This window comes from Wickerhamomyces anomalus, assembly GCF_001661255.1.
Source record: "Wickerhamomyces anomalus NRRL Y-366-8 unplaced genomic scaffold WICANscaffold_7, whole genome shotgun sequence".
NCBI classification, from domain to species: Eukaryota; Fungi; Ascomycota; class Saccharomycetes; order Phaffomycetales; family Wickerhamomycetaceae; genus Hansenula; species Hansenula anomala.
In genome coordinates, this window is record NW_017567116.1 from 230730 (window position 1) to 253371 (window position 22642).

General features: G+C 37.0%; 9 protein-coding genes and 1 non-coding gene across 10 annotated transcripts; 6 read left to right on the forward strand and 4 right to left on the reverse strand.

Annotated features, from left to right (window-relative positions):
- Positions 1-37: 37 nt before the first annotated feature.
- On the forward strand, positions 38-1054 carry HUT1 (UDP-galactose transporter HUT1; the record flags this gene model as incomplete). Its single annotated transcript, XM_019185979.1, has 1 exon — positions 38-1054. One exon carries the CDS (start codon positions 38-40, stop codon positions 1052-1054), a length of 1017 nt encoding a protein of 338 aa, XP_019036246.1.
- A 46-nt stretch (positions 1055-1100) lies between these two features.
- On the reverse strand, positions 1101-1985 carry WICANDRAFT_81270 (uncharacterized protein; the record flags this gene model as incomplete). Its single annotated transcript, XM_019185206.1, has 1 exon — positions 1101-1985. One exon carries the CDS (start codon positions 1983-1985, stop codon positions 1101-1103), a length of 885 nt encoding a protein of 294 aa, XP_019036247.1.
- A 241-nt stretch (positions 1986-2226) lies between these two features.
- PFA3 (palmitoyltransferase PFA3) lies at positions 2227-3264 on the forward strand (the record flags this gene model as incomplete). Its single annotated transcript, XM_019185980.1, has 1 exon — positions 2227-3264. One exon carries the CDS (start codon positions 2227-2229, stop codon positions 3262-3264), a length of 1038 nt encoding a protein of 345 aa, XP_019036248.1.
- A 30-nt stretch (positions 3265-3294) lies between these two features.
- On the forward strand, positions 3295-4017 carry MDJ2 (Mdj2p). The gene has a single exon (XM_019186589.1). The coding sequence runs from the start codon at positions 3655-3657 to the stop codon at positions 3958-3960; it is 306 nt and encodes a 101-aa protein (XP_019036249.1). The 5' UTR covers positions 3295-3654; the 3' UTR covers positions 3961-4017.
- A 513-nt stretch (positions 4018-4530) lies between these two features.
- Positions 4531-7682, forward strand: PEX6 (AAA family ATPase peroxin 6; the record flags this gene model as incomplete). The annotated part of the gene is made up of 2 exons (XM_019180344.1): positions 4531-4927; positions 4970-7682. 2 exons carry the CDS (start codon positions 4531-4533, stop codon positions 7627-7629), a joined length of 3057 nt encoding a protein of 1018 aa, XP_019036250.1. The 3' UTR covers positions 7630-7682.
- Positions 7683-8359: 677 nt separating this feature from the next.
- On the forward strand, positions 8360-9849 carry RPD3 (histone deacetylase RPD3; the record flags this gene model as incomplete). The annotated part of the gene is made up of 4 exons (XM_019185207.1): positions 8360-8426; positions 8486-8506; positions 8574-8686; positions 8740-9849. The coding sequence occupies 4 exons, from the start codon at positions 8360-8362 to the stop codon at positions 9847-9849; spliced, it is 1311 nt and encodes a 436-aa protein (XP_019036251.1).
- A 1386-nt stretch (positions 9850-11235) lies between these two features.
- WICANDRAFT_97550 (uncharacterized protein) lies at positions 11236-12073 on the reverse strand. The gene has a single exon (XM_019186590.1). The coding sequence runs from the start codon at positions 11596-11598 to the stop codon at positions 11434-11436; it is 165 nt and encodes a 54-aa protein (XP_019036252.1). The 5' UTR covers positions 11599-12073; the 3' UTR covers positions 11236-11433.
- Positions 12074-19367: 7294 nt separating this feature from the next.
- WICANDRAFT_t143 lies at positions 19368-19479 on the reverse strand. The gene has a single exon. It is a non-coding gene; the product is annotated as a tRNA-Pro (tRNA).
- A 731-nt stretch (positions 19480-20210) lies between these two features.
- Positions 20211-20821, forward strand: RIB4 (lumazine synthase RIB4; the record flags this gene model as incomplete). The annotated part of the gene is made up of 3 exons (XM_019183891.1): positions 20211-20253; positions 20316-20481; positions 20530-20821. The coding sequence occupies 3 exons, from the start codon at positions 20211-20213 to the stop codon at positions 20819-20821; spliced, it is 501 nt and encodes a 166-aa protein (XP_019036253.1).
- Positions 20822-20871: 50 nt separating this feature from the next.
- Positions 20872-22407, reverse strand: NOP8 (Nop8p; the record flags this gene model as incomplete). Its single annotated transcript, XM_019185208.1, has 1 exon — positions 20872-22407. One exon carries the CDS (start codon positions 22405-22407, stop codon positions 20872-20874), a length of 1536 nt encoding a protein of 511 aa, XP_019036254.1.
- Positions 22408-22642: the final 235 nt, after the last annotated feature.

Consider the following 22642-nt stretch of genomic DNA (forward strand, 5'->3'; position numbering starts at 1 on the left):
GAACAATAAGGCATTGCATTAGAAGGGCATTGGAAGAATGAGCGAGTCATCTCATAGAAAGAGCATTATTGTGCTGCTTATCTGCATTGGTGGGATATATGCTAGTTTCTTGACTTGGGGGTTCCTACAGGAGCAAATATCCAGTCAAAAATTTGGGCCAGATGCTCAAGTGTTCCATGCTCCATTCTTTATAAATTTGATACAGAACTTGTTTGGATTCATAGTAGGGTGCATCTACTTGAGCTACAAGAACTCATATGTCAATAAGAATGAAAGAGTCTCGGTATTCCAATCACAGCTATTGAAATCATTAACTCTTGTTGCATTGACTCAATCATTATCTTCACCTATTGGTCTTTCATCAGTGGAACATGTTGATTATTTACTCTACACTTTAGCCAAAAGTTGTAAATTAATACCGGTGATGGTTGTTCATATTGTATTATACAAGAAGAGTTTCCCACCTTATAAATATTTAGTTGCTGGTATTGTCACTGCTGGTGTTGTTTTGTTTACACTTGGGAATCCATCAAAAAAAACTGGAAATAGTTCAAGTTATGGAAATGTTCCATTGGGTCTTTTCTACCTCTCCATTTCGTTACTTTTGGATGGACTTACAAATTCAACTCAAGATATTTTATTCAAAGATAACAAGAAATTAACAGGTGCTCATTTAATGTGTGGATTGAACTTTGTTTCATTTTGGTTAACTTTGGGATACGCAGGATTGTTATCCAATCAATTACACTATGCTCTAAATTTCATCAACACTTATCCTTTGATATTAAAAGAAATACTGCTTTATGCCTTATTTGGTGCAATTGGTCAGATATTTATCTTTATCACATTAGAGAAATTCGGTTCTCTAATATTGGTCACCGTTACTGTTACCAGAAAGATGATGTCGATGTTATTAAGCGTTTTTTTATTTGGTCATGATTTGGGCGTGTATCAATGGACAGGTCTATTCTTAGTATTTGGAGGTATTGGATTCGAGGCATTCTTGAAATTTCAACAAAAACCTGATGCTACATTAAAAGTTAAGAAAAATTGATTTTTCCACACAATGTATACTTATTTTGCTATAGATTTCATAGAAATTAATAAAATTCTGAAAGAAAACCCTTGACTTTTTCAACAAGTATGTCAACAGCACCAGGCTCTGACTGAGGTCCGACATTATGAGCAGCTCCTTTAACGAGCCCACCATATTTTGACCAGTATTTTGGATCGGTAAATGATTTGTATCGTTCAACAACAGCTTCTTTGTTGATCTTTGGGGGAACGAACTCATCAGATCCTGAATATAGTACTAATAAAGGTTTATCAATTTTACCAAAAGTTTCCTTCAATTGTGAATCTGCTAAATCACTTGAAAAATAATCATCATCTCCACCTGCTTCAGATAAAGAAATCCATCTATAAGCATTAATTGGAGCACCAAAGAACTCTTTTGAAAACTTCTTTGGTAAAAGGGCATCTGGACCATGTTTTTCATAAACATATCTCGCTTCATGGTTGAATTCAGTGAGACTCTTTCCAGCTTCTTCAAATCCCATAACCATAGCCTCTCTATCAGAAACTGGTGCTTGTAAAACAATACCATCAATATCACTCCCTCTATTTAGCAAATAGTGAATAGAATCTTGACACCCAGTGGAATGACCAAACAAGATAACTTTTTTCTTATTCAACTTTGTTCTCAAATATTTAACCAGTAATCCAATCTCTTTAATATCACGATCCAAAGATCCAGTACCCCAGCCGATATATGATGAGCTCATATGGATTTGAAAGATGGACCAGCCATCAGGTAAACTTTTTTCATTGATTGTTGGAACATAAGGAACAGTTAACAATCCATCACCAAGACCACCGATAAAGATGATGGCATTAGGAGATTCTTTATCACCGTGGTCAAACTCGAATGCGGTGAGCCTGGAGGCGTATTCGTGGACTGTACCTCTTTGTGGCTTGAAACTCATAATATTAAGCAGAAACCTTGAGATCAATTGACTGAATTTGAATAAGGCAATAAGTTGTTGCTCTAAAGAGAATTGCCAGTTTTTTTGTTAAAGCTATTGGTCTAAGTGGCTCGCGACTGCAAAACGCGTTCGCGAAATTTTCTGGTGATCTAAAATTTCGAGATGTTTGGGCTGTGAAATGCTTACAATTTAGCTCACAATTTTGGAATTTACAGAGACAAAGTTGTGGGAATAGCAGATGATGTGGCAAATAGAGAAGTTTTGCTGTGCACTGGCGTCCTTGTTTCCCAAAGTCCTGAGTAATGGGCTCTATCTATGGGCTATCTATGCGTTTTGTTATGAGTTGTGTCTCCGATCTATAGGAGGCTTGACTGGGTTGATATTGGCCAGTATAGGATTCTATTTGGCTGTTCAAGGTATCTACATGTATTATAAAGTTGTGAAGCTGGGTGCTGGATCACCTTTGGACTTTGCAGAGTTGAGGATTGATAGCGATTATAATGATTTGGAATCGAGTAGAACGGAACCACCACAATTTTTGGTTGATAATTCATTGATGATCAAAAGTAATGGGAAATTCAGATTTTGTGATAAATGTAAAGTGTGGAAACCTGATAGGTCCCATCATTGTTCAAGTTGCAATAGGTGTTGTTTAAAGATGGATCATCATTGTCCATGGTTTGCAACTTGTGTTGGGTTCAAAAACCAGAAATTCTTTGTGCAATTTCTTGTAAATACAGTGATATTTGGTGAATATGCTCTGCTTATATCTGGTATTGAACTATATCAGTTTTTCAATAATGAAGAATACAATGATGAATTTTTAAGTCTAAATTTGGTCCTGTTGGCAGTATTAGGGTTAACTGTCACCGTTGCAGTTGGTTTATTCACAGGTATTACACTATACTTCTTGTCCTCCAATTTGACAACGATAGAGTATTATGATTACATGAGGTACAGAAACAACTTGGAGATTGCAAACGATAGTTATTATAGATATTCAAAACAACCGTCTGCAAAAGATTTAGGAAATGCTTACAATTTGGGATCTATAAAAGCTAATCTCAATGCTGTGCTTGGAACAACGTGGCTTGAATGGATACTCCCAATAGAAAACAAAGGCTTTTCAGATCCTTATGAGAACAGAGGTTTATATTTCCCATCAAATCCAAAGATTCGTGCAGCTCTGGTGAGCAACTCAAAGCTTCAACAACAACTACTGCATGAGCTACAACGCTCTTCAGTCTCTAATTCGGCAGATACCGATAGACTTGTATGACAGAATCATATATATTTTTATTTACATATTTAGCATTTACTATTTAACGATGATCAAAAATCATTCAAATACTTGTAAGCTTTTCGCGAATGCTTATAAAAATTTAAAAACTCGAAGACATGGCTCAACATTAAGAAGTTTACACTCTCAAAGTCCTTCAATAGTGGTACAGGATGGTTAGTATTGTTGGATATTATTATAATGGGATCATACTGACAAATTATAGGTGCTCCCCATAATAATAGGTGCCGGTGTGACCTTCATCGCAGTAACCGTGAGTTATAAATCATTTGAATCTAAAGAAGAACACCGCTAACCAAGACCAAGGCAAGATCAGCTCTTGTGGCATTGTCAAAATACAAGAGACTTTCAAATATAAAGATTGCACAAATGAATGGGATAAGGCTCACAGAACATGGCTCAAATAATTACATGAAAGTGAATTCACATCTTCGAGAAAAATTCAAGAGGCATCCAGGTGGGTTCAACCCAAGGCATATGACTGAAGGAGAAGCTTTAGACATTTTAAATATAACTGGTGACGAGATCATGAAATTAGACAAAGATATGTTAAAGAAGAAGCATAGAGCATTGATGATACAAAATCATCCAGACAGAGGAGGAAGTCCGTATTTGGCTATGAAAATAAATGAAGCAAAGGAGGTCCTAGAAAAGAGTTATATGTTCAGAAAATGAGCAGCCCTGTTTGTTTGGCAGGTTAGAAATGCTGATAAATGGTTATAGAGATGACAAACCATAGATGTTCAATATGGAACTCATCACAAGGCTAATGTTACACCAAATCGCCCACCAGTATACCAGTTAGTACACAAAGAATCCATCTATCAGATACAAACTGACTATGATTGGTTAAAGAAAGAGAAGTGTGTTTTCTGATCTTTTCATTAAAAGATCCTCATTTTTCCACTTCAACCAAGATATTTCACCCATCTGAAAAGAAATACTGGGGTGAATCTTTTCTATAATTTTATCAAATTGCCCCCTCCACAAATTACATTACAATTTACCACATTACATTAATATAATATTCAAAACTTAGTTAGAATCAGTTTTGTAGTCTATGAATATTGGCCTCATTGGAACCTAGATCCGAGCCTAGACTATTATTTAGAGCCTAGTCCAGTAATCGCGAAAGGCCTTCTCCAGATTTTGTTTTCAACCGACAACAGGAAAAAGTTGAAACTAATGACTAAAGAACCAGACTAAAGCAATATAGGCGAAGGTCGAGAGTTTGAAGGATAGAAAATGCCTGGAAAAGTCAGCACTTCTGAATGGATAACACCATCCAAGCCTGAGTTGGTGAATGTCGACTTTGAAGAAGAATTGGGTTACTCATCCTCGGTCAAGATAAGCTCTGACTTGAATGATGTTCTGTACTCATCGTTGAAAGGTCAAAACAACAAGTACTTATCGGTGAAACTGATTGGCTCAGAGCTTTATAAAGACTCTATTGTATATGAGGTACAGAATGATTATTTGGAGGGAAACAATCGAATTGAAATCCATGATCAATCACGGTTCAAGGACCATGCAAACTTGACAATTGAAAAAGCTTTGATTTCAACAATCCAACCAGTCAATATCACAAAAGCCATAATTTCGTTTCCTGAAGAATCATATGAGTTATTGAAAGGGTTTTCAGGTACTGCACTGCTCCAAGTATTGAAGGAAAAATTGAACCTAGATTTAATTCGTGAAGGGGATAAGCTATTAACTAATGGTAAAGTCTTGTTATGTGAACCAGTTGATCAAGGTAAGTTGACCAAGGACACTACGATCACATTGATCAAAGATTTTGCTGCAGGTTATGGAACAGAACTTGGTGAATATGGTGATGAAATCGAGAATGCAATTAGTCAATTGGATATATCAACTTATCTTTCAGTGTCAAAGGTCCAAGAAAGCGAATTCAAAGTTTATGCACTAGACAGACAAATTGATCATACCATTCCTCAACCAAATGAAACAGATGATAGTGAGCATTTAGCATTTTTGAAAGTTAATGATCTGGCCAAAATTGGTGTTCATAGTGGTGATTTTGTGGAGCTGGTCTTCAATAACATCACCAAATTGATCAAAGTTTTAACATTTATTGAACCTAACCATTATAAAGATTCTGGTGTTTATCTATCACCAATCTTTTTGATCAATAATGGCTTTCCAGAATCAGTCACCATAAGAAAAAGTGATCGTAAACTTTCAGATATCCCACTAGCCCGAGAAGTTACACTAACTCAGATTGCGTCACCAATAACATTGAACAGGCTTTACTCTTCTGCAATCCAGGCCAAATTAGTTTCACATTTCAAATCGATATCAAGAATAATCTCAACGGGTGATTTGATTCCAATTACAATTGATTCAATATTGGCGAAATCCTTACCGGAAACGAATGGTAACATCTTGATCCTACCAACCGGAGAGCCTGATACTGTTGCATGGCTCAAAGTTCAAAGTATCGATGGTAATACTGAGAAGGACTTTAAGCAATACATCTTGGATTCAGTTAATATTAGTATGCATATATCAGGATCAGTACCAGAAGCTCCACCGGCTGTCACTGATGATTTAAATTGGTTAAAATATATTGGGTTATCAGATTCTTTTAATTACTTGAAAGGTTCAGAAACTACATTTCCTTATGCAAAAAAATTGGCTAAGCTTATTAAGACATCGTTGGGTAATCCAAAGTTGAGAACTACTGCCTTGTTAAGCTCGTTGAATCGTAATGTTGGGAAATCATTCATTGTTAATAATCTTGCATCAATATTGGGTGCACATGTTGTTACTATTGACGGTTATGAAATCCTGAATCCAACTTCAGAGTTTAAAACAATTGGGACATTATCTGGTAAGCTGGATAGAATTGTGGAAAGTTGTTCAAAGTTGATTGTTTTCGTTAAACATATCGAAGCTTTGAATTTCAAACAACAAGATCAACAAAACCCTAAACCAAGCCCTGCTGCTGCAAAATTAGTGGAATTAATAAAGCAATATACTAGCGAAGGTGCTGTTTTCATTGCTTCTACAAATAACCCAGATAGTTTGCCAGATGAAGTTCGTTCAAATTTTAGATTTGAGATAGAAGTACCTGTTCCATCAGAGGAAGAACGCAAACAAATTTTCCAATATCTTTTCCAAAACAGTAAAGGGTATTCATTAAGAAATGATGTCTCTTTAAGCTCATTAGCTTTACAAAGTGCTGGTTTAACACCTCGTGATTTGATATCAATTGTGGAAAATGCAAAAGATTTAGCATCTGATAGGTTGGAGGAGATTGCTGAAGAACACGGTGTTAATGTCGCCAACATCATAAATCATAACTCAATAAAGATCACACCTCAAGATTTTGAGAAAGCTATAAATGATGCAAGAAATAAATTTAGTGATGCGATTGGTGCTCCAAGAATTCCAAATGTCACATGGGATGATATTGGTGGGTTGGACATGGTTAAAGGTGAGATTTTGGATACTATTGATATGCCATTGAAACATCCTGAACTATTTAGTAATGGTGTTAAAAAGAGAAGTGGTATTTTATTCTATGGTCCCCCAGGTACTGGTAAAACATTATTAGCTAAGGCCATTGCTACAAATTTTTCATTGAATTTCTTTAGTGTTAAAGGTCCTGAATTGTTGAACATGTACATCGGTGAATCAGAAGCTAATGTTCGTAAAGTTTTCCAAAGAGCAAGAGACGCAAAACCTTGTGTTGTTTTCTTTGATGAATTGGATTCTGTTGCTCCTAAAAGAGGTAATCAAGGTGATTCTGGTGGTGTTATGGATAGAATTGTTTCCCAACTATTGGCAGAGTTAGACGGTATGAGTGGTGGTGATAGTGGTGATGGAGTTTTCGTTGTAGGTGCTACGAATAGGCCAGATTTATTAGATGAGGCACTATTACGTCCTGGTAGATTTGATAAAATGTTGTATTTGGGTGTTTCTGATACACATGATAAACAACAAAAAATCTTGGAGGCTTTAACTAGAAAGTTCAAAATGGATCCAAATATTTCATTACAAACAGTTGCTGATAGTTGTCCATTCAATTTTACTGGTGCTGATTTCTATGCACTATGTTCAGATTCAATGTTGAATGCAATGACAAGAGTTGCAAATGATGTTGATAAAAAAATTGCCAAATATAATGAAAACAGAGATGAACCAGTTTCAACGAGATGGTGGTTTGATAATGTTGCCACTCAAGATGACATCACAGTCTTGGTGAAAGATGTTGATTTCGATAAGGCAAGACGAGAATTAACACCAAGTGTTTCAGCAGATGAATTGGCACATTATGTGAGAGTGCGTGAAAACTTCGAAGGTGGAAAGACCCAACAATGATTTGGAGTTTTCAGTTTTCAAATATAGTGATTGATTTCCATGTCACATCTTTTGCAGAATCCCAACTCATTTCATCCATTTCAACTTGTAGCTGGTTCCATCTTAACCAAATATCCATTCTTGAGCTTAAACCTCCACCTTTCTCAATGGGTTCACCGAATTTATTAACCAAATCTTTACCTGTAGCTTTATTTGTGATTCCAAATGGTAAGAACTCAGGGTTTACAGGCTTGAATTTTTTATCTGTCTGGTAGAAATCAATTGAATCCAGTTTCCCATCAACAAAGGCAAATGAGATGCCGTCATTGTAAAAATTGTATAATGTTGTATTTTTGAAACTTTTCTGTTCGCTTTCTGACAGTTTGAGACCTTTTTCAGAAATAAATTTGATAAAAGCCTCCGATTCTTTCGAGACACCAATCAACTTTAACCATTCATCATCCAGAATATCCATTTTCCACAACCAAACAGACAGATCAATTGCACAAACACATTTTCATCAGTTTTGTAAAGCTTACACCAATTATAGTGAGAAAATACATTCGCGAAAACAAAACAGAAAGTAGTGGCCCTTTCCAACTTCCGGGTGCCCCCTCCAAAAATCCAAAATCCCAATTTTATCAAATCGTCTCTCTTTGATACCTTCGAGAAAAGAACATTTGAAATCTTTCAAACAGCTGCTTATTGATCAACTGAATTGAGATCAAGAGTATAGACAGGCTTAATCACAATGGCCACTTCCAACTACGCGCAAAAGCCGTTTGATCCAATCACGGTGAAACCAAATGATAAAAAAAGTATGTACTTTGTTGATGGCCTGCTTTGTTAACATTTAAACTAACTAATTCCTCAATAGGAGTTGCTTATTTCTACGATGGTGAGTGAATCAAATGATTTGGTATTTATCTGTTGTTGAGGTGACCTGACTAACTGAATCCAATTAGCTGATGTTGGTAATTACGCTTATGGTGCCGGACATCCAATGAAACCACACAGAATAAGAATGGCACATTCATTGATTATGAATTATGGGTTGTACAAAAAGATGGAGATTTACGTGAGTATTTGATGTACTGCTGTTTATTAATGGTTTACTAACCGTTCCAATAGAGAGCCAAACCTGCTACAAAGCAAGAAATGTGTCAGTTCCACACTGATGAATATATCGATTTCCTTTCGAGAGTTACACCAGATAATTTAGATATGTTTCAAAAAGAAAGTGTCAAATTCAACGTTGGTGATGATTGTCCCGTCTTTGATGGGTTGTACGAATTCTGTGGTATCTCTGGTGGTGGTTCCATGGAAGGTGCTGCTAGATTAAACAGAGGTAAATGTGATATTGCAATCAATTACGCTGGTGGGTTACATCATGCTAAAAAATCAGAAGCTTCAGGTTTCTGTTATTTGAATGATATTGTCCTTGGTATTATTGAATTGTTGAGATACCATCCAAGAGTGTTGTATATTGATATTGATGTTCATCATGGTGACGGTGTTGAAGAAGCTTTTTACACCACTGATCGTGTCATGACTTGTTCTTTCCATAAATATGGTGAGTTTTTCCCTGGTACTGGTGAGCTTAGAGATACCGGTGTTGGTAAAGGTAAAAACTATGCTGTTAATGTTCCATTAAGAGATGGTATTGATGATGCCACTTATAAATCTGTTTTTGAACCTGTGATTTCTAAAATTATGGAATGGTATCAACCTTCTGCAATTGTGTTACAATGTGGTGGTGATTCTTTATCAGGGGATCGTCTTGGTTGTTTCAACTTATCGATGAAAGGACATGCTAATTGTGTCAACTTCTGTAAATCTTTGAATGTTCCACTTATGATTCTTGGAGGTGGTGGTTATACCATGAGAAATGTTGCAAGAACATGGGCTTTTGAAACAGGGTTGTTGAATAGTGAGCTTTTGGACACAGATTTACCATATAATGATTATTATGAGTACTATGGTCCTGATTATAAATTGGATGTTAGAAATTCAAATATGTACAATGCTAACAGTCCTGAATATTTGGATAAGATTTTGACACAGATATTTAGTAATTTGGAACATACCAAGTTTGCACCAAGTGTTCAAATAAATGATGTTCCAAAAGATGCTGAAGATTTGGGAGATGAAGATGAAGATTTACCAGATGCAATTGATACAAAAGGTGGTTCACAATACGCTAGAGATAACTTAATAACGCCAAAGACTGAGTTTTATTGATTCCAGTTGGTTGAAGCAATGTTATTTTTATGATAGTTCATTAGAATTCTTTTTTTATATTTCACATGTTTTGTACAATGTATATTTATGTTTGGGTCCCTCAGATTAACAAAAAAAATTTATCAGATAATATTTTTGATGTGAAATGTAAAATGAGCTTGTTCAATTAAACCTAATCTCAAGCTGGAACTTTTACGCACTTTTGAGACAACAAAATATTAAAAACGGTGTTGGAAAATATGGTAGCTGATATATTAGCAATTAGCCATTCCGTTAATCCCATACAATTTGACTAATGGATAAGTAATAGACATTCATGTCCAAGATTGTTGGTATCACTTGCTACCATTCATTGGTGACGAATCATTCTGGAAATATTACAACGCGTAATACTGGCGTATCTGGAAAACTCTATCAATCCGCCAGCAAGCTGTCAAAACCAACGAAAAAACTACTTTACTCCCTTTCCAGTACATCTCTTTTCCTTCACTGTTAGATTCAGCTCAGTTGTATTCGTTGTTCGACAATACTTCCTCCTTTTCGTATCGAAAATCGTAAAAGAAGTTCCCCAAATGCAGGTGCCTCGAGGTACCTCAACTCAATCTCAATCGAGAATAATTTTTGTAAATAATATTGAACGCGTTTGTTTACAATTTAAAGGGAATTGTATAGAAATCAGCTTTCAGCTTTCAAGCTTTCAAGTTTCGGGTGTATTATGAGTGAAGGGGGGCTCCTTTTCATGTTGATTGTGATATCGAGTCTGGACCTTGGACCCTTGTGCAATACAATATTTTTGGCTAAATGTGAATAACATGCACTTGAACATTGACACTTAACTACTTAATGGCAGCAATCAAATGTACATGATATATTTTTCATTCCCACAAGCACTTCTTTGTGACTAGCTGAACAGATGGGTAGGTAGTTTATTTCTGTGGCGGCAGCTTGTTGGATCCAGATTCACTTTCTACCTTTTCAGTTTCAATTTCAATTTAACAGTGATCAGAGCAGGTGGGTGAATTTTACTTCAACATCACTTTAGACAATCCAGTCAGAAACAAGTACCAATATTTTTATAAAGAAGTTACACTGGAAAGCTTGATACGCTAATCAAATTGATCTCTGATTATGACACCTCTCAAAGACTCGGAAACTGTAATGACGTTGTACCTACGATATCGGTGGTGCTTTGAAGTTCGAAGGGTCAATCTAAAAGTTGGAAGAAACAACTACGTAGGTTCTCTTCTCCAGGTCAGTAGTTGATGTATTAAAAGTTGTTTTTCAAATTGTGATGTGAGCTCAAAGTGGAGTCGACTTGACTCCTGACTCCTGACGTTGAAAAGTTGGCCTAGCTTGTGGATGCGCGCTGTCACCTGTGGCATTCATGATCAATGTACACATAATTGCAATAATTAAAAATACGACAACGTCGTTGGCCAACAACGAAAAGATATTAATTAATGGCAAATTTCAACAACTCATTAGATGCTTCATGTCCGCAATATCCTCATCATCATGACAAATTGCGTAGCTTTGCGAACCCATAAAACCAAACCTTTTTTGGGTCTATGGTAACCAACCATTTTACTTCAGTTGAAAGGGCTGGTTACAACTTTTGTGCTGTTCATGTCTCCAAATAATGGGCTTATTGATGAAGGAAATTGATGGCTTCTCGGATTTTTCTTCAAAAACTGAAGCTCTTTGCTGCAAGTAGATTAGGCCATGAGCGCATGCACCGGCAGGATGCATGATACCACATAACGTTCAAAAGAAAAACATCAACTGAAAGAAAATTCAACAACTTTTTGTTCATACAAGGGCCCAGAATTGGAGCTCAAAGTGGGCCAAAAGTGCTGGGGAGTGTCTGAGATGCTGTTTTATCTAGATGTATCGATGTGTCTGTAAATATGCTGTTCTACCACGTTCGGATTACCAGCACCTAATTCGGTACTAATAATTGGTAATATTTTCCTGCGCCGCTGTACGTTTTCATCTCTAATTTGATAGTTCTTGGTTGTTAAATTTGTATGGTATAACGTCTAACACATAAATCATTGAAGAAGGATTCTACAAATATTATTGTCGAAATATAATGATTCTATTAACATGAATTATATATTATTAATTATTAATATTTGTTAATATATTTGGTCCATATTGATCATATTTTACAAATATTACAGGTACGTATATTTACTAAAAATTCTGATCATAACCGCGTCTACGAGTAAATTTAATAACAATCGACGTGGTAGTCCAGGTAGGCGAATTAATTTAGGCAAGAGCTATAGTTAGCGGCCGCTTGCAACTATACATTTATTATCAAAATTACTGAATATTCATGATCGAGGAGCTGTAATATAGTTGCCCATGTTTTTGTATTTTTATAGTAAGGTAGCCCATGGCCGGTTTATAAAGATCATAAAGAATACAAGTTACAGTAGTTAGATAAAGATGTGCTTATATTATTAAATAACGTACACAAGCGAAGTAATTACAGCGAACACTAGCTCAAAATATCTATCATGATTGTAGGTACAGTTCAAAAAGCCATCATTTTCCGGATTCTAACTTGGCTTTGACTTTCATTAATGCAAAGCCATTAAAATAATCAAACGTGTATAATGAATAATATAGCAGTGATTCGTGAAGCCAATTAGCTCATGTATAACAAGTAGTTATTTGTATAGAAAGCCACAATCCCACCAAACTCATAAACGAAGCACTAGTTAAACTAATTGAAGTTTAATATTCAACTCTACTCGAGTGATCGACGAGTCTTGAAACGTTCAAGATGTATTGTACCTTTGTTTTACCCCTGATATTCGTTTCCTAGGTTCTCCATAGCTTTAGTAATTCCAAAGTTCGGATTTCAACGCGTTTTCATCATATAAAAGTACTACATACTACAAAGTAAACACTGTACATCTATGGAGACACACATAGAAAACATATGAGTGGTGACTGTAAGATGTAAAATGCTTAAATTTAGCACCCTTTTAATTAAATATTTCAACGTGGAATCAGATAATTGCAAGTTACAACTCAAAATTTACAAAAGAACAAAAATGTGCTAGCTTAACATAATATTATTGACTTTCCAAACCAAATTGAAACAGCTTCGACAAGAAGAAAAGGGTCAATTCAACCACATTCCGATTGCATCAAGGCCATATGAATAGTATCAGGGGATTTCTCGTTTTGCCTCGCTACATGGTACCAAAGTTGTAACGTCGTTGAAGGACGGCTCACTATAAACTCACGCTATTCTAGTTTAATGGAGCCAGAGCTGGAAAATGAAGGCTGGCTTCAGAAATTTGTAGGCTGAAGCTTTCCAAACATCTCCAACAAAAATGCGCTTTCCAGCAGAGCCAAGTATGTGTCACTGTTACAGTGTATCTTTCCCTCTGTCAACTAGTGAAATCCAGCATCATCTATGGATCATCTGACCATATCTATGATGCGATGCTTTTACGCCGCGACTGTTTCCAGTGTTCAGCGGCGAACAATCACAGATTCAGATCTTGAGTTCAAAAGGTATAGCATTTACAAACTTCCTTCAAAACTTTTCTTTTCTAGCTGGAAAAGCCACACACTTTTTAGTTAAAATTTGGGAGGATATCTTACCAAATTAGCTACTCTCGATACCTTTTTTGCCATCATCTATGCTTCCCAGATCTCGGGGAGTTTCTTTTCTTCATGCAAGATACATGCATCATGTGCTTTCTTCAGCATTGTAGATCCCGCATTTTCATAAAGAGAAATGCATTGTCATGTATTGTATAGATTGGATACTTGGGACATAAACCTACTTTTGGCATTCCGTCAACAAGAAAGAAATAATCAACTGGTTCTCGAGGAACAACAGACAGTTCACGAGGGACGTGTATATATAGAGCATGCCATCTCCTACAATGCTAATCGACAATCCATTAATTAACAATCGTTTTTCTGTGTGCTATTCAATCGCTTTAAATGGTTTCTTTCAAAGCTGTGACTGCTTTGGCAGCATTCGTTTCTGCTACAACAGCTCAAGTTTATTTCAATAGTTCTTCAGCTTTGGAATCATCAACTTTGTCAGAAGATAGCTCATTTATTTATTCTCCAAGTAGTACTGCTTCAGAATCATTAACTTCAAGTTCAAGTTCTTCAAGCGCCACTCCAACAGGTTCAGGTATTACAAATATCCAAGTTGTTGATGCTTACACTGGTTCCACTTCATCCACTTCTAAATTCCATTGGTTTAATATTGCGGTTAATGTCAACTGGGACAATAACGGTGCTACTTTATCCAAACGTGCTACCGAACCTTTAAGTTTCACTGTTCCAGATGATTTCGGTGCCTTCCCAGATGGTGATATTGATGTTTTACAAGACGGTCAAACCGTTGGTTCTTTGTCCCATGATGGTCAAGTTTTCACTTTTGATTTCACCTATGATGGTCTTATCAACACCAACGTCTCCTTCACTGCTTTATTGACTACTCAAGGTCTTGATTCAATCGCTGCTCCAGGTCCAGTCACCTATAATTTTGAGTCTTCAACTCGTGATTTTACCAAAACTTTGAATTTCGCGGGTAGAGATTTGACAACTGTCGGAAAAAATGCTGGTAACGATGGTGAAAAAGTTTGGTGGACCATTGATGTCCCAGCTTCTGCTTACCACGGTTCTTTTGACTTCAACACTGAAACTGATGGCTACAGCTTCTTACCAAACTTGCTCAAGTTAGAAATCGTGACTGGTCTTGATTCTTTCAACAACAAATCTGCTTCTGTTCCAGCTAATACTAATGACTATGTTTTGAATGCTAACTCAAACTCTTTGGTTTTGTCTTACACTGGTCCAATTAATGGTTTCTTCTTGAGATTGACTTACTTTGCTGCTCCAGGTCCATTAGTTTTCTGGCCCAATGAAGCTTTAGTTGGTGTTGCTCAACCAACTGTTTTACAAAAGAGAGATACTGTTTACTCAAACAGTGATAACTATAACATGGTCGCTGTTGCAAACATTGCTCCTGTTGTCGCTGACGTTGATGTTATTGCTTCTTCATCTATTCCAGCAGCTGATCCAACCTCTTCTGTCTCCTCAATCGCTTCTTTATCAGACTCTTCAGCTTCAATTTCATCTTCTGATGCTTCATCATTGATCTCATCAGATTTATCATCCATCTCTTCAGTTGCTTCAAGTGTCTCTTCAGATGCTTCCTCAATTGCTTCTTCAGATGCTTCCTCAGCAGCTTCCTCAGGTATTTCATCTGTTGCTTCTTCAACTGCTTCAAGCGTCTCTTCAGATGCTTCCTCAATTGCTTCCTCTGCTGCTTCAGATGCCTCTTCAGCTGCTTCAGACATCTCATCAGTTGCTTCTTCTGCTGCTTCAGATATTTCATCAATTGCTTCCTCAGCTGCTTCTGATGCTTCCTCAGCTCTATCATCAGATATTTCATCAATCACCTCTGGCGCTTCCTCAGCTGCCTCTTCAGCTGCCTCTGATATTTCATCAATTGCCTCCTCAGCTGCTTCTGATATTTCATCAATTGCCTCCTCAGCTGCTTCTGATGCTTCATCAGCTTTATCATCAGGGGTCTCCTCAATTGCTTCTGGTGCTTCATCTGGTGCTTCTGATATTTCATCAATTGCTTCATCAGCTGCTTCTGACGCTTCCTCTGTTGCCTCTTCAGCTGCTTCTGACATTTCATCAATTGCTTCATCAGCTGCCTCAGATGTTTCCTCTGCTGTCTCTTCTGGTGCTTCAGATATTTCATCTATTGCCTCCTCAGCTGCTTCTGATATTTCATCAGTCGCTTCATCAGCTGCTTCATCAGCTCCATCATCAGGTATCTCCTCAATTGCTTCCTCTGGTGCTTCTGATGCTTCATCAGCTCCATCATCAGCTCCTTCATCAGGTGTTTCATCAGCTCCATCATCAGGTATCTCTTCAGGTGCTTCATCAGTTGCTTCCTCAGGTGCTTCAGGTGCTTCATCAGCTCCTTCATCAGTTCCATCATCAGGTATTTCTTCAGGTGTTTCATCAGCCCCATCATCAGGTATCTCTTCAGGTGCTTCATCAGTCCCATCATCAGGTATCTCTTCAGGTGCTTCATCAGTCCCATCATCAGGTATCTCATCTGGTGCTTCATCAATTGCTTCCTCTGGTGCTTCATCAGCTCCTTCATCAGGTGTTTCCTCAGCTCCTTCAAGTGTTTCTTCAGGTGCTTCATCTGCTGTCTCATCATCCCCATCATCTTCAACTCCTGAACCAACTCTTGAAGGTTACTTACAAAATGGCCAACCACACTGGAGAATTACTGTTCCAGGCTCATTAGGTCCATGGACTGAAGTTGAAGTTACTTCATCAACCGATGGTTCCCGTTATGTTTTCACCAATGTTGATATTACCGTTGATGGTCAAGCTGTTTCAGGTACTACTGATGTTGAAGATCTTAGATATGATGTCTCATACTCTGAATCTATTGAAGCTTCTCAAGAATTAATCTTTGAAATCTTTTCTCAAGCTACTGCTGGTGCTCCATACTCAAGTGATGTTGTGTTGACCATTACAACTCCAGATGGTAGAAAATTGATCAAGAGAGCTACCAAGACATACTCATTATCAAACACCATTACTGAAGATGCTGCATCAATCTCATCCCGTGCTTCAAGTGCCGGCTCAACAGCTACCAACACCGTTGTAACAACTGCAACTGTGACAACAACTGAAAGTGGTTCTGTCAGTACTTTTGAAACTACTAGAACATTAGTGGAAACTTCAGTTATTGTTTCAATCTCATCTGGTGAAGTTACCACAGTCACAACTTTAGTTCCAATTACTGGTTCTGCTGGTCCAACTGTTACTGTTACTGGATCTAATGGTCAAGTCACTACCGTCACTGCAACTGGTTCTGGTGCTCCAGCTACTTCTCATGTTACATTCACAACAACTGGTCCAAATGGTGAAATTGTTACTGTTACTGGTGATGTCGTTACAACTACCACTGTTTCAAATGGTCAAGTTGTCACTTTAACTTCAACCTATTGTCCATTAACTGAAGCTCCAGTTGCTACTGTTACTGCTACTCCACAACATGGTGGTAAACCTGTTACTTTCACCACTATTGGCTCTGATGGTAAACCAACTGTTGTTGTCGGTGAAGAATACACCACTACATCTCATGCTGCTGGTGGTTCAATTGTTACAATCACTACCACTTATTGTCCATTGACTGACGCCCCAACTGTCACTTATGCTCCAGTTCACGGTGGCTCTCCAGTTACTTTCACTACTACTGGTGCTGATGGTAAACCAACTGTTGTTGTTGGTGAACAATACACAACTACTGCTCAAGCTGCTGGAGGTTCTGTTACTACTATCACTAAAACCTACTGTCCAATCTGTGAAGCTCCATCTACTGGTGTTCCAACAATTACTTATGCTCCAGTTCACGGTGGTTCCCCAGTTACTTTCACTACTACTGGTGCTGATGGTAAACCAACTGTTGTTGTCGGTGAACAATACACCACCACTTCTAAAGCTGCTGGTGGCTCAATTGTCACAATCACTACCACTTACTGTCCATTAACTGAAGCCCCAACTGTCACTTATGCTCCAGTTCACGGTGGCTCTCCAGTTACTTTCACTACTACTGGTGCTGATGGTAAACCAACCGTTGTTGTTGGTGAAGAATACACAGCTACTACTCAAGTTTCTGGTTCTGCTTCATCTTATGTTACCACTTATGCTGGTACTCCTGGTCAAGCTGGTCAAGCTGGTGCTCCTGGTCAAACTGGTCAAGTTCCAAGTGGTATTCCAGTCACTTTCACTAGTACCGGTGCTAATGGCGCAACTTCAGTCGTCACTGGTGTTATTGTTGAATCCACTTCAACTGGTGCCAATGGTGAAGTCTCAACTGTTTCATCTCTTTATGTTGCTCCAACTGTTGCTGCTACTGCTACTGGTGTTCAAGGTACTTCTTCTCCAAGTGAAACATTCATTTTCGTTGCACCAAGTGGTCAAGGTACTTCTGTTTCCACATCTACTGGTTATGTCGCTGTTGGTGTTACTACTAATGAACAAGGTCAATCAGTTTATTTCACAACCACTCGTTCAACTCCAACTGGTACAGCTAGAAGTCAAACTGCTGTGATTGTTGAATCAGGTAATGGTGTTGTTCAAACTCAAACTACTATTATTCCACCAGTTGCTGGTACCACTGTCGCTACTCCAGCTGGTTCTGCTCCACAAGCTACTGCTGGTGCCGCTGCTGGTTCATCTGGTGCTGCTAGTCCTTCTGGTGCTGCTGGCTCTTCTGGTGCTGCTGGTTCATCCGGTGCTGCTGGTCAAGGCTCATCTAATCCATCTGCTTCAACTTCAGCAGGTTCCGGCGCAGCTGCTCCAAGTGTTTCCTCTTTTGAAGCTTCAGCTAACTCATTAAAAGCATCAACTGGTTTATTTGTTGCTTTGGGTTCAATTTTCTTCTACTTGTTATGATTTAATGGTTTTTTTTACTGTTTCTTTGTTCTGCTATTGGTTTTTCATTAATGGTAATTTTTTTGATTTGCTACTTGCGCATTCTCAAACCAATGGGGATATTGGTTTTAATTTGATTCATGAGATGATCCAGGGATTATCATTTTCAATACAGTCATCGACTTCGGTAGTGGTTGTTGGTTTTACATTTTCATTGTCCAGATAGATTTCTAGGTTGGGGCAGAGACTCTTTTTTCATTCTTCGGTATATCTAAAATATAATTGTCTTCATTATATTTGGTTTTTTTCTTTCCATATTTCAGCACACTTGGTAAGCTGTTTGTCATTGTTGTTAACATATACTTGGTTGACTGCATATTTTTATTTATTTTCTAGCATATAATTAAATGTCACGCTAGTACTCTTGCTATAACTCTACTGTAGCCATATATCAACCACGATCATAGAGGATCATGTCAAGAGAACTTTATGGCAGATAAATTAGACTGATTGAATGTGGATTATTTCGCTTTACTTCCTCTAAGCTAAGGTCAAGTTTCAATTCCATAGTACCCTCAGGTCATGAGCAACCTCAAACAATGATTGTAATATATGCTACTGCACGGGGAGCAGAGCTGGTGGTACATAATGTTATACTTTTATTTCATTTTTCTAGTGGTTGATCTGTTTCGCGATGCTACGCAAAACACTTACCATTAGGTTTTCTCAACAACGAACCCATTATACCCGTTCTAGAGCCCAGAAAATTTGTAAAAACGCTTCACTTTAGATGAAGCTTTCATTCAGAAGAATCTTCTAACTTCAGCCCGATTTAGATCCCAATATCTACCCTTTTATGAGCTTGGAGTGTGTCCCCAACCACAATATTTCTTTTTCTTGATATAGCTTCAGCTTTTCTCACATCATTAATCAACATTAAACAGTTAAATTCTTGGTAAAAATTAACCTTTAAACATCAATAAAGCAATAGAATAGGCATTACATGTAAAAAAGAGAGGTAAACAGCGATTTTCGCGGCAAGAAGCAAAAAAATCGGGCCGAGCAGGGAATTGAACCCTGGGCCACTCGCATGCTTTTGTAGTACTTAAATCAGGTGTAACCCAATCTTCGCCCAAAGCGAGTATCATACCACTAGACCACACGGCCGAATTGTTGAGTTGTTAAAACAGCTAGAACACTAACATCAAAAACCCGCAGACGTTTTTTTGAATTTTTGGATTGTTATAGAGCTGTTTTGAAGAAATGAATACTTGAAACAATTAGCAATAACTATTTGAGCTTTATTTATGGGAAATAGCGTCGTTTGAGTCATACTACGTTCTTTGTGAACGTTTGTGTCGCTTTAAAGTGATTTCAAAGAGCTCGAAATTGGTCGTTGTCTATGGGATCTGTAGGTCATATTAAAAAGATAGAATGAGTTCCAAGAGTATAGTTTACAATCAAGACATATATGTTTTTCATTTGAATACCTTGACATAGCATTTAGCAAAGAATTTAACCTTTTTAGGATGGTGTAAAATGTGTCAATTTGAAGTAACCTTCGATTTTTCGTGAGATTAAAGCACGGAACAAAAATGATGGAAGACTGAACCGAGTTGTACTTTATTTCTTAACCAATAACAAGGACTGACTCTTTATTAGATCCTTTTATCTTCTTTCCATCTAGATATTCGTCTTCAAAGTCATCCATTTGTAAGTGGTTTAGTCAAAATTACCAATCATGTTACGTAATCTCAGCCGTTTTTTCAGTCAAAGTTCGGAACCAACTGTTGAAAAGTTGGGCAACTTCTATTAAAATGATTCACAATCACTTGAATTTCCTCTAGCTAGTTTTATTCAGCTTCAAAGAATATCAATATTTCGTCACATCTTCTAAAATGGCAGTTAAAGGATTAGGTCAAATCGATCAAGAATATGATGGTGAGTAATTAGATTACAAATAAATCATGGGGGAGGAATTAGATCTGACCAAAAATCAACAGGTTCTTCATTAAAGATTGGTATTGTCCATGCTCGTTGGAACGCTTCTGTCATCAAGGCTTTAGTTGATGGTGCTATCAAAAGACTAACAGAGTTGGGTGTCAAAGAAGAAAATATCTATGTTGAAACTGTTCCAGGTTCATTCGAATTACCATTCGGTACTAAAAAGTGAGTAAAATTAACGATGCAATGAAAACAATACTAATTTATCATTAGACTTGTCCAAAAATTAGAGAAAACTGAAGGTGTTAAGTTAGATGCTATCATTCCAATCGGTACTCTTATTAAAGGTTCAACCATGCATTTCGAATATATTTGTGACTCAACTACACATGCTTTAATGAGATTAAATGAAGAATTAGATATCCCTGTTATTTATGGTGTCTTGACATGTTTGACCGATGAACAAGCTGAACAAAGAGCAGGTTTGAAACCTGGTTTACATAACCATGGTGAAGATTGGGGTGCAGCAGCAGTTGAAATGGCTACAAAATTCGTTAAATTTTAAACAAAATGCTAAATGATGTATTTGAAAGTATAAATGTGCTTGTTGTAGTTTTATATCACAACTCTGGCATTTTTAGCATTCTTCTTTCTCATTTGTCTCAGGACATCTCTTTTTCTTCTCTTGAATTCTTTAGTCCATTCACTTCTTTTATCCCAGAATGACTCTTCCCAATTTTCTAAATCAACATTTGTATTTAATTTGTTTAATTGAGTTTGTGCAACCAAGAAGGGTGAATCAAAATGAGGGAAGAACAAACCTTTAGGATTTTTAGTTCTTGGTGCTATTATTGATGCAATATTATTATCTGGAAGGACAACATCATCTGCAATTGTCTTTTTAGTTTGATCAATATCATCATCTGATTCTTCAATTAGCTTGAATGTTCCTTCTTCTTCAGTGTTGAACAATGTACGAAGGGTTTCTGTGTTACTTATCGTACCTTCAACAACTTGTGGTTCTTGAGGAGCTTCAGGTTCAGTAGCTTGGCCAAATGTTGGAATGAATTCATGGTCTTCATCTTCGTTTTCATCTATATCCATTTGATCTTCATGTTCTTGTGATGGCTCTTCTTCATCTTCATCTTCATCTTCATCTTCATCTTCATCTTCATCTTCATCATCGTCACCAAAGTCCACAATCTCTTGTTTAGCAAATTCACCTTCTTTAACATATTCAATTGGTTTATCGTTATCAAAATCATAATTTTCTTCCCCACTATCATTCAAAGCACCTTCATATTCATAATCAGAATGACCATATTCTTCATCTTCGTCTTTCACATGCATAGGTTTCTCAAAATCAAACCCCCCTAAGAGAGATGCCAAAACTTTATTAGTTCTCTCCTTCTCAGCTTCAGCTTCTTCATCATCTCCTAAGTCTTGTAATATCTGTACATCTCTTTCGTTATCGTCATTTTCAATTCTTTCAATGGTTAAAGTTTGACCATTTTGTTCAAGTCTCAATGGTTTAGCAAATCTCTCGACAATATGATCATTACCATCTTTCCAAACGTTATGGGAAAATCTGTAAACCAAATCTCTAAGTTTCTTATTCTTTTCATAACCCCATAATTTAGTTCTGTAACATTTAACAACTTTAACGTTCCCATTGAGATTAACCCTAAAAGTCATTCTCTTGATATCCTTTCTAGGAGTCTTTCTCATACGACCAGGTATTATTTCTTGTCTATCTTTGAAAGTCTTATTTATATTTTCCAACTTTTTGTAATGTTTATAACTATTCTTCAGCATCTTGGACTTTGTACGATCTTCAGGTCTATTATGATCATGTTCCCATCTTTTTTGGTAATCTTCTTTAGCAATATCTATGACAAGTTTTGAACCCTTATAGTTCACACCATTTAAGGCATTTTTAAGTCTGGTGAAATCTTTATCACTAATTTCAACGTCCAAATGCCCAAAAGATGATTCCTTCACTTCATTATGATGTAAACTGAATTTTGATGTTATCAAACCAAATTTTGATATTCTCTTCTGTATATCTTCTGGATCTTGAGCTAAAGCCTTGGAAATGTTCCCAATGAAAAGACGCCTTATCTTTGGAGTAGAGTTATCCTGATCAGTCATTTCAATATAATCTCAAGCACCAAACGATCAAAGTCAAACCTGTATCTCACTATAAAACTTCTATTTACACTATAAATTTTTTTTTCTTGAGCTCATCTGCGGGTAAAAAACTAAAAGTTCGCGAAACACGTTGCAAAACGCATTCGCGAAGGCCCATTTTTTTGAATGGTGGAAAAAGCATCGAAATCAACAACAACAGCGTCAAACTTTCCAACTGAAAACCCCATCAAACAAC

Excerpts from the sequence above, each read along its gene's own strand:
- MDJ2 (XM_019186589.1), top strand. The coding sequence starts at position 3,655 with ATGAATGGGATAAGGCTCACAGAACATGGCTCAAATAATTACATGAAA.
- WICANDRAFT_97550 (XM_019186590.1), bottom strand. The coding sequence starts at position 11,598 with ATGCATCCTGCCGGTGCATGCGCTCATGGCCTAATCTACTTGCAGCAA.